The sequence below is a fragment of the Hydractinia symbiolongicarpus genome, chromosome 2 (assembly GCF_029227915.1).
Source record: "Hydractinia symbiolongicarpus strain clone_291-10 chromosome 2, HSymV2.1, whole genome shotgun sequence".
Lineage (NCBI taxonomy): Eukaryota > Metazoa > Cnidaria > Hydrozoa > Anthoathecata > Hydractiniidae > Hydractinia > Hydractinia symbiolongicarpus.
Genome location: NC_079876.1, coordinates 16371116 through 16384448, shown reverse-complemented (window position 1 = coordinate 16384448; position 13333 = coordinate 16371116). Strand labels below are relative to the sequence as shown.

The window sequence follows — 13333 nt, the reverse complement described above, 5'->3', positions numbered from 1 at the left end:
CGAAAGTACTATCATTCCACCAAAGTTAAATCAATTAATTACATCTATTGTGAGCTCGATACCTCAACCTCACAAACGGAAACAGACAACTATAACTTCGATATGTCAGGACATTATATATAGCGCTTCAAATACTAAGCACAAAACTTCAAAACATGTATTATTATCGCTTTGTACAAAAAGAAAAACGGGCTCGAAAGATTTGGTTAAATGGTTGAACAGATTTAGACATTGCATATCATATGACGAAACTGCATACCTGGAAACATTTTTAGCCAACGAAGAAATAAAAAATCAAATGGTGAAGTTTTATGTACCCTACTCCGTACAACCATCATCATTCATAACATTTGTTTGGGATAACAATGATATAAACCCGGAAACTTTAAGTGGAACGTCGATGCATTGTACCAATGGCATAATAGTTCAATTGAGAAGAGATGATATGGTTATGGAGTCAGTGCAACTAACACAGATGACGCACGCTACAAAAAGTTCTGTTCGTGTAAACCTACACCTGAGCCGCAACAGCTTCCTCCAACTCGAGATGCACTACTAAATCATTGTAAAAGAGTTTCATATATCACAGCGATAGTTCGAAATTCTTTGGTTGCAAATCCAAACCTACCAAGCCCAAATGGACATGGATGGAATGTCAACGGTGAGAAACTTGAGATCATTTGGCTATTAAGACGACCTGCACCAGATGCTCTATTGGAAATGGTTTCTTGCTCTTGCCGTAAGTCATCATCTTGCGCCAAAGAAACTTGTGTTTGTAGCTCGTACGATTTGCCTTGCACAGATTTATGCTCCTGTAACTGTGTTGATCAAGGATCAGACAACGACGAGATAATTCTCGAAAATGATGTTGAAGTCGACAGTTCTGATGACGAAAGTGAGGATGACACAGAAGATGAAGAAACTTTATTTTCAGATTAACATTAATATTCTTGGTTTTTAAGTATATGTTAGATAATAAATTAGTTAGTGTATTTCCTGTCAAATATTCGATATTTTCTCATACAGAGGTTTGGTGACAAGATTTATGCGCATTAATATCATAATTACGGAGCCGAAAGTAACTTCGGCGTTATTGAGTCCCATTTTGTTTTACATTTCGACAAAAAATGCTCACGGCAATATGTTTTCTGTGGGGTTTTATAGTTGTGGCTGTTAGCTTTTTTATGCTGTGACGTCATTTCTAAAAATAGGACAAGCAAGAAAATTCAAGAAGGCCAGTAAATGTTTTTTAAATGCTTTTATATATACGATTGTGCTGTGTGAATATCAGAAGTTCTCCTAAATTTCCCAAAATAAATTAACTCAGCGCCCCGACTAATTCAACTTTACGCATTTTCATGTTTAAAAATCCCGGACTTCTAATCATCACAATGTTTTGTTTACATGGATTTATTCTATAGGAACTTTCGAATTCTGCATAGAATGTGTCTGTTTTTAGACAGAGCTGTATCGAATATTTACCTCGGTTGTGTGTTAACAAAAGTAGTGAGTTACAATAATGCAAGAAAGCTAAGCTAAACTTTTTTCTTCTTCTAACTTAGATGGTTGTCAAATGCAATGAGACTGGAAATACGATAATAACCATTTTTCAGGCCATATTTTTGCGGTACAGCACTGGGTAGTAAGTTATTACTATATTACGTTGTTTTGCGTGATTTCCGATTTTATAAACGCTATAGACCTTTTCCGAATTTCTTGTTCCCATTGAAGAATTTTAGACAATGTCTTTGTTTTCCTTAGCTCTTGTTGCCATTTCAAAATCCATCATGACAGATCTTTGCGACGATAGGAATATGCCTCTTGCCATGTCAATTTTATCTTCTTCTAGTGCAGTGGGTTTGATTATTGGACCAAGTGTAGCAGGTGAGTTTTCGTTGCAATCGATTTTACTGCAACGAGGTTAATTAGTGATTGATCCTACCTATTCCATTCTCTTAAATAACAATATTGACAGTGTTTGTACTTAAATGTTATGTCATTATATCACCGTATTCCCATAATAAATGACTAATATATTTCAGTCAGAATCTAGACTTTATTTGCAACATGACATTCTTGCTTCCATTATAGGTTTTGTGGCATTTCCATCGGAGCAATATCCAGATGTTTTCTCTGAAGGTAACTCCTGCTATGTTTCACGTATCATGAGGTTACTAGATTCGTTGGGCGCCATCACACGAAAAACGCGGATGACGATTTTGTTTATTGATTTAATAAAGATTTACTTTCTATTAGATTCTATTTTTGGAAGATTTGGAATCCTTCTGCCAAATTTGTTCCTGGCGATTTGTTGTGCAATAAATGCGATCATGATTGTATTGTTTCTTCCAAAAAGTTTAAGGTGGAGTGGAGTTTGTTTGTTTGTTTGTTTGCTTGTTTGTTTGTTATTGTTTTTTGCCTACTGGCAACCAAGAAATCGTGTTTTCTTTTACATGCCAAATAAGTCTGTTTCAGAAGTTCTTAAATTACAAGATACTCCACCTTAACTCTAAAGATACCATGCATTTTTTTAGCTTTATAAATCTGGAAGACATGAATTCCACGCTTTCCACAACTTAATGTCATGAAACTTTGGGCAGTTGTTACACTAGCTCGCAGATGCTAGGGTATTCAAATACAGCTGTCCGTCCCAAAATGGAAATTTTTGGCTCTCTGAGCACCGACACGGGAGTAGTCGTGTGTTCGAATCTCATCTTGGTAACTATTTTTACTTTTTTTTTTCTTTTTACTATCTCGCCCGCGAGGATAGGTTTCCAACTCGTAACTGGTATGCCGAACATGGTGGTGACATCAAAATTTTGATTTTTTGTCACCAAAATGTCATTTTAGGCCAAAATTGGTCCGAAATTAAAACTACTTTATTTTCGACAAAATTTGGCACAGTTAACAAAAAAAGTATGCTGAACATGATGGTGACATCAAAATTTTGTCACCTAAATGCCGTTTAAGACCATAAACGTTTCAATCGCGCGATAACCATGAATGATAGGCTGTATTTTTGTTAGCAGAAATTGTAGAATTGGGCCGCATTGTGGATGTTTCATAGTTGTGCATTTTTAATAGCGAGATAGTTTATGCAGCGCCTGCATCTTGTTAATTATTGTATAACGAACGATTTAGCGGTTTGGAATTCTTGATGATCTTCGTTGTTTTTAATAACATCATAGACTTAAAGAATAGGCATTAAAAATATTTTCATCCAAATATATTACTTAATCTGGTTAATTAAAAACACGAGGTAAAATGACAAAATAATATACACTTTTTTATATACAATTTGTTTTTTGAACTTCGGCCCAAAAATTGTTGGCCATTGTTTACCTGCAATCGTGGACAAAAATATTGAGACTAAGGCAGTTTTTTACTCATTATCCAAATATGAACAAAACAGTCAAACAGTCCATGTTCCGCAGCCGGCAGGGTGTAAAGTTGCTACTTTTGCATACAAGTAGGCCAGGCAGAAAGCGTTGAAAAGTCGCTAGTCACATTCTTTAGCACGCCTGGACCCCGAAATAATTCATGTCGGGTACCACGAAGGCCCCGAAATTCGTTATTAATGGTCTGGCTGCCGTCAGCAACAATTAGCACACTTTAAGAATTTCGTATTTACCAAAAAACCTAAGATCACATTGACAAGTGAACTTTGACAAGTTCAAGATGTGTGAATCTAATATAAAATGAGCCTACGCAATTAATTTTTGTGGCGAAATTCGAAATTCGTTGTCTTGTCCCAACATATTGTGACAACGATTGTGAATTGTGACAAATTGTTTATTTTCAAAGTAATTATTTCATTTATACTATTATTTATCACTTATTTGCCACCAAAAAATTGTTTAGCAATTGTTTAAAATTGGCAATTTTGGGGACAATTGTTTACATTTGGCATTGTTTATAAAAAAAATGTATATAATCACAATCTGCATAAAACATTTATCGGTATACTTATAACAGATATTGTATGAGGTAGAATCGATTATCGTGCATTTTAGTCGAGCTTGTGATATTCAAAAAATGCAGCTGAGTCGTTTATCATCAAAGCGACTGAATAATTTCGATAAGGAACTTACCGAATCCAATTTTGTTTTATTATCCTCTCAAAAAAAGAAGAAAAAAATCCTGTTCGTGAAACAAATCTTTCAAAATTAACAACCAACAAAGCTTAACATAACAACAAACATATTTTTCCGCCGCGCTCTCTCGTCAATAATCTTTTTGAATTGCTTTTTCTTGTAGCCAATAAAAAGATCAAGGAGTCAAATATTTGATATGGAATATCGAAAAATATTTGACAGAGCAATTTTTCTACGGGTGTATGACACTAAGAACGATAAAGTTATGAAGTACTTTTACCAGAAAAGAATGTTTTAACTAAATATACATTTCAGAGATTTTTTGATGATACCTCGACATTTCAAATCTGCTTAGTTACAATATTAAAGATTTAATTTTAAGCTTTGCTTCTATTTTCCCAATCGTAAGATACCTGCTTTAGTTTGGACAAATAACTGCTAGGTCTTAGAACAGACAGACCAAAACTATTGTGGACGCTTTTCACAATTTACTCATTTAGTCATCATTCTTGCTGCATTGGTATCCATTCCACATAATCTAACATTATATTGAGCTGTGGGCACAGAATTAATTAGCTACTGCCATTTCTTGTGTTTTGGGCATTTTAAAAATATCGAAACCTTCACTATTTCTGATTGGATTTCCTCTGATACTACTTTCTTATACTATCTAGGCATATTACTGAAAGGACCCCATTATTGCAATCTTCAACTCAGGAACATAAAGATATTGTGCGTGCAAGTGAACGGTCAATAAACAACAGAAATACGTTGAAGTGTGCAAGTTTTTGTTTGTCAACAAAAGAGTCCGTTCAAAAATGGAGTTGGCAGGAATGGTTTGCGAAGATTAAAACGTATAAAGTAATGAAACTTTTGTGGTAAGTAAACAATTTTGTTATAATGCAGTGTTCTTGAAGTTTGTCTTGATATTGTGAGTAGAGAAGGCATTGAAAAATTAAAACACGAAACCATTTAAAAGAACATTAATGTGGATGTCTTGGAAGAGTATAGCTGATGTTATGGATTACAATGATTCGTCAAATTTGCGTTGTTGTATAACGATTCTCTTTGATTGAAACCCTGTACTTTGATTTTCACCTTCTAAAATGTACGTGGCATAGGTTGATTAAAACGATATATCATGTGGAATAAACTGCACACGAGTATCAAGGCTTCTTTTATGAGCGATTATATTATGTCAGGTAGGCAAGAATAATGCCTTTTTAATTGGGAATATCTCTTTCAGCATTAAAGATTGCGTTCAAGCAAGTTTCGTCTATTGCTTTTATGGAATCGCAACATTTGCAAACTTAGAATTATTTCCGTTGTATGCTGCCACTTCCAATGAATATCGTAAGTAAACATCTAGACGAATGATTGATGAAATACATGAGCAAAGAACTTTCTAAGAGTTGCAATTACACGGTCTTGTTAGCGTGAACTACAAGGGGAATTTTAAAATCACAAATCTTGTAGCTTGTAGATTATTGGCAACACACTTCTAAATCATATCATCAGCTGTATTAAAAGTGTTTTATTAGGTTGTTTTTTTTGCTGTTTCTGGTTTGTTAATTTCATCCACAAGTTGTTGGTGATTGTGAGCCAAAGTCTTTAAGGCCGCCTTAATTAAAAACTTACAATGGTTTAATATACTGTTTAAGTTTATATGATTACTCAAATAGAGTTTGGTTGTTATAAAAGCTGGCTAGGTGCTCAAGCAAGATTATGTTCCGCCCATGATTCCGTTTTGACTATGTTTTATTTTTCAGATGGTATGAGTCTTTCTACATCCGAAATTGGTTTAGTATTATTGATAGTAGCTGCTTTTTTTCTTCCATTCCAGTTTTTGGTCACGCCTAGAGTAAGCTTCTTTTTTTAATTCTTATTTTTAGTGTATTTTTGTTAGGAAATATATAAAACCCATTTTCACTTCAGTATTATAATATTTTCATATTTGAAAACGTCAAGGCAATTTATTTTTCTTTATTTTTCTTTATTTTTCTTTATTTTTTTTTTTTTGTTTTTCTTTATTTTTCTTTATTTTTTTATATTTCATTATTTTTCTTTATATTTCATTATTTTTCTTTATTTTTCTTTATTTTTCTTTATTTTTCTTTATTTTTGGATTATCATGCTGAACGTATACTAAAGGTTGCTACCTCCTTATACATGCGTTCACCAGTTGTCATCATAGCTAGCTGTTTATCCATTCATCATTAATTTATTTATCTTCATTGTGTATAGATTATAAGACGTTATGGACCGAGAAAAGTTAGTGTAATTACTCCCAATGAAGTATATGTTTCTTTGTTTTTTTGTTGGGGGTATTATGGATTATAATTTTACCACCCCATCTATTTATTTTCCATGAAATTAGTTCTAGATGAGATCTAAAACTCTAGATGATAAATGAATAACAACCCTGATCTAATTATACATTTCTTTGACAAAATGAAGACCAATCAGGCAAATATGAATCAAAATGATAAAAAAAAACGTAAATAATTACCCCCTCCCCCTCCCCCCCCCCAAAAAAAAAAAACGTGACCCAAACATCTTCTGGATTAGGATTAATATGCAAATATTCTAAACACATGACTATCCACTGAGAGAGGGAGATGTTTTTTACATTCTAGGTTTTCATGAGAATTCACCTTTTATTAGCGTTCGTTTGTCCATGGACACCAATCCTTGTTGAAATCATCTCAGATAGGTATTGAAGTTAATAACGATACATTTCCAAATATTTTTTCTATATTTGACTTCGACTTCGATCTCGTGCTATCCCGTTAAAAACTGTTCTCCCGAATAAAGAATTGCCTTGTTGTTTTGATTTGCTCGGCTTTAGTTCTTTCATTCTATTTTTTAGTTTTCTGTGAAGAGCTTTGTGTTCTTGATAAAAAAAGTCAATTTTTAATTACTTGCAGAAGGAAGAGACAACTTTGATTTTTCAATCTATGACTTTAAACTACATGCTAAACATAATTTTTAACAAAAGAATTTTGACCCTTTTTCTTTCAATTCTTACAGAACTGGTCTATGGATCGCTGTTGCATTCGTTTTATTCTTGCAACATGCATGTATGTCAACTGGATTTGTTGCAATTAATATCCTAATCAATAATACAGTGCCACCAGATTCATTTTGGATCTGCAAATGGTTTTTCAATGATCTTTTTGTCAGTTGGAAGGTAAATGGAGACGTATAATCTTGTGTGTTGTAAATTCCAAATAAAGCAGTCGCTCTTGCGAAGAGTTTCGTCGTTTACAACACATAAAATGTGTTTTACAACACGTAAAATGTGTTCACAACAGTGGCAAAAGCAACAAATGAAAAGAATTAGAGAAGTAAAAAAAAAGATCAACATTCTAAATACTGTCTTTGATATCAAAGCTCGCTTTTTTAAAACGAATTTAAAGTGATTAAGTAGATTAATTTTCGCGAAAACTTATTTTCGCGAGGCCAACAAAATGCATTTTGCGAAGATCAATTTTTGCGAATGTCGAGATATAACGAATCAACCATTTTGAAGTTTGACGAATTTTTTTTACACTTTTTCAGCGGAGATGGTGCAGTGGGAGCGCATTCGACTTGTAATCATAAGGTTTCAGGTTCGAATCCCCACTCCGGCGCACTACAAATGTAGTGTTGTCCGCCCATTTGGTGCCATCTACTGACCACTAACCGGGCAGGCAGGCAGGCAAGTTAGAGCAATGCTATACATATCTCTTGCGGTAATGTAACATAGTTACAGTCGGAGGGGAGGAAGAGCCAACCGTTAGGATGGAATACCCAAGGACGTTAAAACTTCCCGTTACTTACTTACTTACTTACTTTTTTTAAGCCTCTTTATTGAGACAGGGTAGCTTTTTATTGAACTTGTCCTAGACTGAAAATTAGAAGAAACAAAGAAAAAAGCATGCTTGTTTTTTCAGACATTTGGCGAAGATAATTTTAGCAAATAAGTCATTTTTGGTAATCTCCCGAAGATTGTTTTCGCAATTGACTTTTCCAAGAATTTTCGCGCAGATAAATTTTCGCAAATATGCATAAAATTCGTAAAATACGTGAAAATTAATCTTCCTGAAGTTTAATCAACTTAAGGTAGTTAAAACTCCTTCAAAACAAATAAAAACCTTGTTTTATAAAATTTTAAATTTCTAAAAAGTTAAAAGGGATATAAATATTAGTAATGTTGGTTGTAATTGACAAAACCAATTAAATTCAAAATATCATGTGCTTGCAACAGCTTTTTGTACCTTTTTTACCAAAGCAAACTAAAAGTTATCAGTACTTCTATACTAGACTGGTAGCGTTTAGTACTTTGCTAGTCTTAGTAGTAGAAATGTTTACAAAAAATGAGCCTGTTTTTTAGTTCCAAAGGCTGAAAACACGCAGATAAGAAAATACCGAGTTCTTTTCTTCTTGGAAAGTTTTGCTGTTTTTGTCTTTAGAATTATCGCACCAATTGCCATTGGTCTCTCACAAACATCAAAGACGTATCATTGAATACTGATCCTATAGGATTTCCATGCAATCACTACTTTTCATTTTTTGTTTTGTCGCCTTTGTTTACATCCAATGGCATCTTTGCTTCAACACTTTCACCAGCATTGAACAAAAAAAGAGTAATCCAATTGGAATCAGAACCTGAACAAGATTGTAGTACGATACATTCTAAAACAGATACCGAGGATTAACGAACAAAACAATTTTATGGAAGGGGCTACAAAACAACTCAAGTAAGATCTCCGTCATTGATGTTACGCTTCATCCTCACACATTCTGAATAACAGTGCGTTATATCCAGACCACTCAGAAGGTCAAGGTAGAAGAAATTATACCCACTTTATCGCAACAATATAGGCAACCTGTTTATAAATAATTACTTTTTTATAATTTGCTACATTTTTAAAGGCAAAAGTATACATATGTAGATATTTTTAGTATTCTTTTTTAAACTACTGTCTGCGAGATATAATACGTATCAGTAAAATCAAACGTTTGTTTTGATGAGAAAGCAAAGATCAAAGGAGGGACTGTATTTGTTGAAAATGCGACACTAAATAGCATAAAGAAGTTGATTAATGCCTGAAAAAAGATTTCAAATTCATTTTTGTTGCTACAACTGGCTTTATATGCAATAATTTTTTATGTTTTTGTCAAGCATTACGTAGAAAGTAGGTAGATAGGTAAATTTTATGCAAAATAAGATATGGATATGAATTATTTGTTAGTTACATTTGGGTGTCAAATACGATATCCAAGATGATTTAAGATGTTGTTTTTGTCCTTGTCGCTAAAAAACTTTTATCCTGCTATAACCTCGACTTTCGTGTAAGTCACTAAAGAGAATATGAAATCCCTTAAATACACAATAGGCTAGTTACGTGGTTGGAGTCGTTTTTCAAAATGGCAGCGCACTATCAACAAACACGAGAGCTTTTTCGATTCAGCTGTCACACAAAATAATGAAAGAATCTCATTATTAATGTATCAATTCACAACTCTAAAGCGTCGAAATATTTTAGTTTGCTACCTAACTAGCTATTTAACATGTGTAGTCTCTTTTAAGTTACATTAGAGAGTTACTTGTTGATGCGGACAGGGGCGAATTTAGCTATGGTGTTGAAGGTGTAAATACACCAGTAAAAATTCAGCTCCAAAAGTTAAGGTGTATGTCTGTAAGCCTTTTTTTCTAAATTTTACGTCTGAGGCCTGAATAAATTAGGATAACACCTGTGCCCACCGCCCAGGGCGTATAAAACTGGATTTTGAAGTCCCCGCCTCTTCGCGCCCGAGTTCGTCTTGTTTCTGACAAAAAATACAAATCGTCGCTATTTCATCCTGCAAAATATTTGATAATTTCTAATGGTGTAAGCTAACATTCTGGCTTGGCAAAAATGTGTGTAGTATATATTTCCATGGTGCAGCCAACTGGTGTAAAATTCGAACTTTACGGCAGAAACAATCCGGGACTAACATTCAGATGTGCAGCGCGTAGACTTTGATAATTCTAGTAAAGAGGCAGAAGCGTAATCTTTGTAAACCTTCATAATCGTCGTCGCAAACTTTCAAACTTACTTGAAATACGTTTGTTGACAATATTACTTTGCAATATCATATTTTCATATATTTTAATTTTGTTGTCGAGTTGTGATGCATATTTCAATGTGCATGTAGCTAGTTATTGAAGTGTTAGTAGCTATTTATATATTTGGGTAGTTAAAGAGACAATGAAAGGAATATAAACACAGATAGGTAGCTATTTATATATTTGGGTAGTGAAAGAGACAATGAAAGGAATATAAACACAGATAGGTAGCTATTTATATATTTGGGTAGTGAAAGAGACAATGAAAGAAATATAAACACAGATTGGTGGCTATTTATATATTTGGGTAGTGAAAGAGACAATGAAAGGAATATAAACACAGATTGGTGGCTATTTATATATTTGGGTAGTGAAAGAGACAATGAAAGGAATATAAACACAGATTGGTAGCTATTTATATATTTGGGTAGTGAAAGAGACAATGAAAGGAATATAAACACAGATTGGTAGCTATTTATATATTTGGGTAGTGAAAGAGACAATGAAAGGAATATAAACACAGATTGGTAGCTATTTATATATTTGGGTAGTGAAAGAGACAATGAAAGGAATATAAACACAGATTGGTGGCTATTTATATATTTGGGTAGTGAAAGAGACAATGAAAGGAATATAAACACAGATTGGTAGCTATTTATATATTTGGGTAGTTAAAGAGACAATGAATGGAATATAAACACAGATTGATAGCTATTTTGAAAGAGACAATGAATGGAATATAAACACAGATTGGTAGCTATTTATATATTTGGGTAGTTGAAGAGACACAGATATAAATTGGATTGAGAGAGCGGTTGTCAGTCAATTTTTTGGCTAATTTAGCTATATTTATATATATTTCTAGCTATTTTTAACGTTACTGTTAATAACTATTCACAAAATGTGTTACATTTCTTTAACAAAAAGTAGTAAATGACGTCGACATTTTGTTGAGTCTTTTAAAATCTTTCGTATAAGAATCCAAAATTTTGTTTTTGTTATGCTTAATTAGTAATGTACAAAGTTTTGATTTTAAAAATCTCAGTCAATATAAAACTGAGTTCTCAACCTAACCATTAAATCCAACTGGATATCAATACCGTAGTATCGTAAACAAAGCTGGTTCACGCTACGTCTACCACCACGCTACGTCTACCACGTCCACCACTGTCAATCTCGTCGTCGGTACGTCCACCACTGTCAATCTCGTCGTCGGTACGTCCACCACTGTCAATCTCTTCGTCGGTACGTCCACCACTGTCAATCTCATCGCCGGTACGTCCACCACTGTCAATCTCATCGTCAGTACGTCCACCACTGTCAATCTCGTCGTCGGACGAATGGAAATTCGGCAAGATTTAAGTGGTTTTATAATCTGGAATCGCTGCATCAGTATTTTATTTTCTACCTTATCTGATTTTAACGATGTCCACAACTCCTACTTAGGACGTTAGTGATCCGAATAAAGAAAAGGAATGTACTCTCAACCAGAGTGGTGAAGTCGAAGGTTCACATGTGAACCACAGTATTCACAGTCTGTTCATGTGAAAAGAAATCGAAAAAGCAAAAACGTACAAAAATAAAAATAATTAAAGAGAAAACGCAAGGAAGAATTATCTCTAGATGAAGCCAGGTCACCCTTACCATCATCTGAGGAGAGGGAACTAGATGATGACATAGTTAATTGATGACAAACCCTGTGTAAGAAATACCAGGGTAGGTGATATTGAACGTTTTCACGAGTCGGCGAAAGAAAAAGAAGAACCTGGGGAAAAGAGCTTAATGAGTGTATCCTTAAAAATTCTATACTAAAAAAGGTACACAAAGTTCTACAGTTGGACGACTTCATTGAGCCGTATTCAATCACGACGGTGAAGTCCATTGATTTTTTTTAAAAAAATATGAAAAAAGAAAATTGTTTCCTTCTCACCTTCAAACCCCATCTGTTGCACAAATCTACTATATTTTTTCTTCATAACACTAAAGAAAATCCTTTGGATATAAATTCCAGCGGCCACATTTATGTAGGAAATAATAATGAGAGAAAAGAGAACTTCCAGATTCGAGTACCCAAACAAATATCTAGCCGTTTCTTTACTTAACATACTGTAATAATGTTGGTGAAAGAAATTAAAAAAGATGATTTGAAAACAATTTCGTTGCATTTCAATGCGTTTTTCGGAAATCTAGAGGGGCCAATTTTCAAAATCTTCCCTCTACACTAAATTTAAGCCCCTCATCCTAAAAAAAACAAGAAAAAAAAACAGAATTTCTTCCTACGTCACTGCTTTGGCATGCTTAGTGATAATGGATTATGCTGTTTATTTGAGTGCTGCACAGTGTGCATCTCCTTCCTTTCAACCCTTTTAGTTCAATCGAGAATTGGAACTGCTTCATTTGTAAGAGATTTATAAGAAATAGTTGGCGGCCCGTGGAAAATCCACGGGTTTGCCCGTTCTTTTTAAACCGCATAGCGTGCGTCTCGCTACTTTCGGTACCATTTTGCGTGACAGATGGACAGACGTATACGGGCATTATAATATAGACTTGTCGATAAAGCCCGTGGAAAAATCCACTGAAGCAGGATAAAATTGAAAAATAAGCGTCATATGAATTTTGATGACGTCAGCAGAGAAATGTCAGAACACAAAATTTTTTTTCCAGAAATGTGTGTCCTGTTGCCTTCATCGTATAGATCTTGAAACGCTGGTCAAGAAAATGTATAGGATCGTGTACTTTTGACAAACGGATGCAGAGATATTAGGGTTTAAAGGTTTTTATGACGTCATTAACCCGTCCATTCCGAAACGGATTTGGTGACCAAGGTTTGGAAAACTTACCCAAATTGATCCCAGGTAGTCCCTAGTTACCTACGCGGTGAAAAATCATTGACGTCACCACCTCGTTTCCAAGTTATTTGGCCTCAAAGTTTTAGGTGCACTGGAATGGCTTCATTAATTTAATATAGGATATTGACGTTAAAGTAGTGTTATTGACGTGGCGCCGTAACGTCAAAAAGTTTAACATATTAGACATAAGTTTTTCGGCGACATCAAAGGATAATGAAGACATCCACTTTGCCTGTCACAGACACACAGACAAACACACTTATGGTATTATTATATAGCCTGTTTCCAGTGGACAT

At 34.1% G+C, this 13333-nt stretch overlaps 1 protein-coding gene across 2 annotated transcripts; it reads left to right on the top strand.

Annotated features, from left to right (window-relative positions):
- Positions 1–4801: 4801 nt before the first annotated feature.
- On the top strand, positions 4802–9049 carry LOC130629677 (uncharacterized). Of its 2 annotated transcripts, XM_057442983.1 has the most exons (5): positions 4802–5447; positions 5864–5955; positions 6731–6807; positions 7125–7284; positions 8549–9049. In XM_057442983.1, the coding sequence occupies exons 2-5, from the start codon at positions 5869–5871 to the stop codon at positions 8792–8794; spliced, it is 570 nt and encodes a 189-aa protein (XP_057298966.1). In that variant the 5' UTR covers positions 4802–5447; positions 5864–5868; the 3' UTR covers positions 8795–9049. The 2 variants fall into 2 exon arrangements, with proteins under 2 accessions (XP_057298966.1, XP_057298965.1); XM_057442982.1 differs by lacking the exon at positions 4802–5447 and having other exon boundaries at positions 5537–5955.
- Positions 9050–13333: the final 4284 nt, after the last annotated feature.

Excerpts from the sequence above, each read along its gene's own strand:
- LOC130629677 (XM_057442982.1), top strand. The coding sequence starts at position 5,761 with ATGATTACTCAAATAGAGTTTGGTTGTTATAAAAGCTGGCTAGGTGCT. Across the intron at positions 5,956-6,730 it reads AGTTTTTGGTCACGCCTAGA|GTTTTCATGAGAATTCACCT; the intron begins GTAAGCTTCTTT and ends TTTACATTCTAG. Across the intron at positions 7,285-8,548 it reads ATCTTTTTGTCAGTTGGAAG|AATTATCGCACCAATTGCCA; the intron begins GTAAATGGAGAC and ends TTTTGTCTTTAG.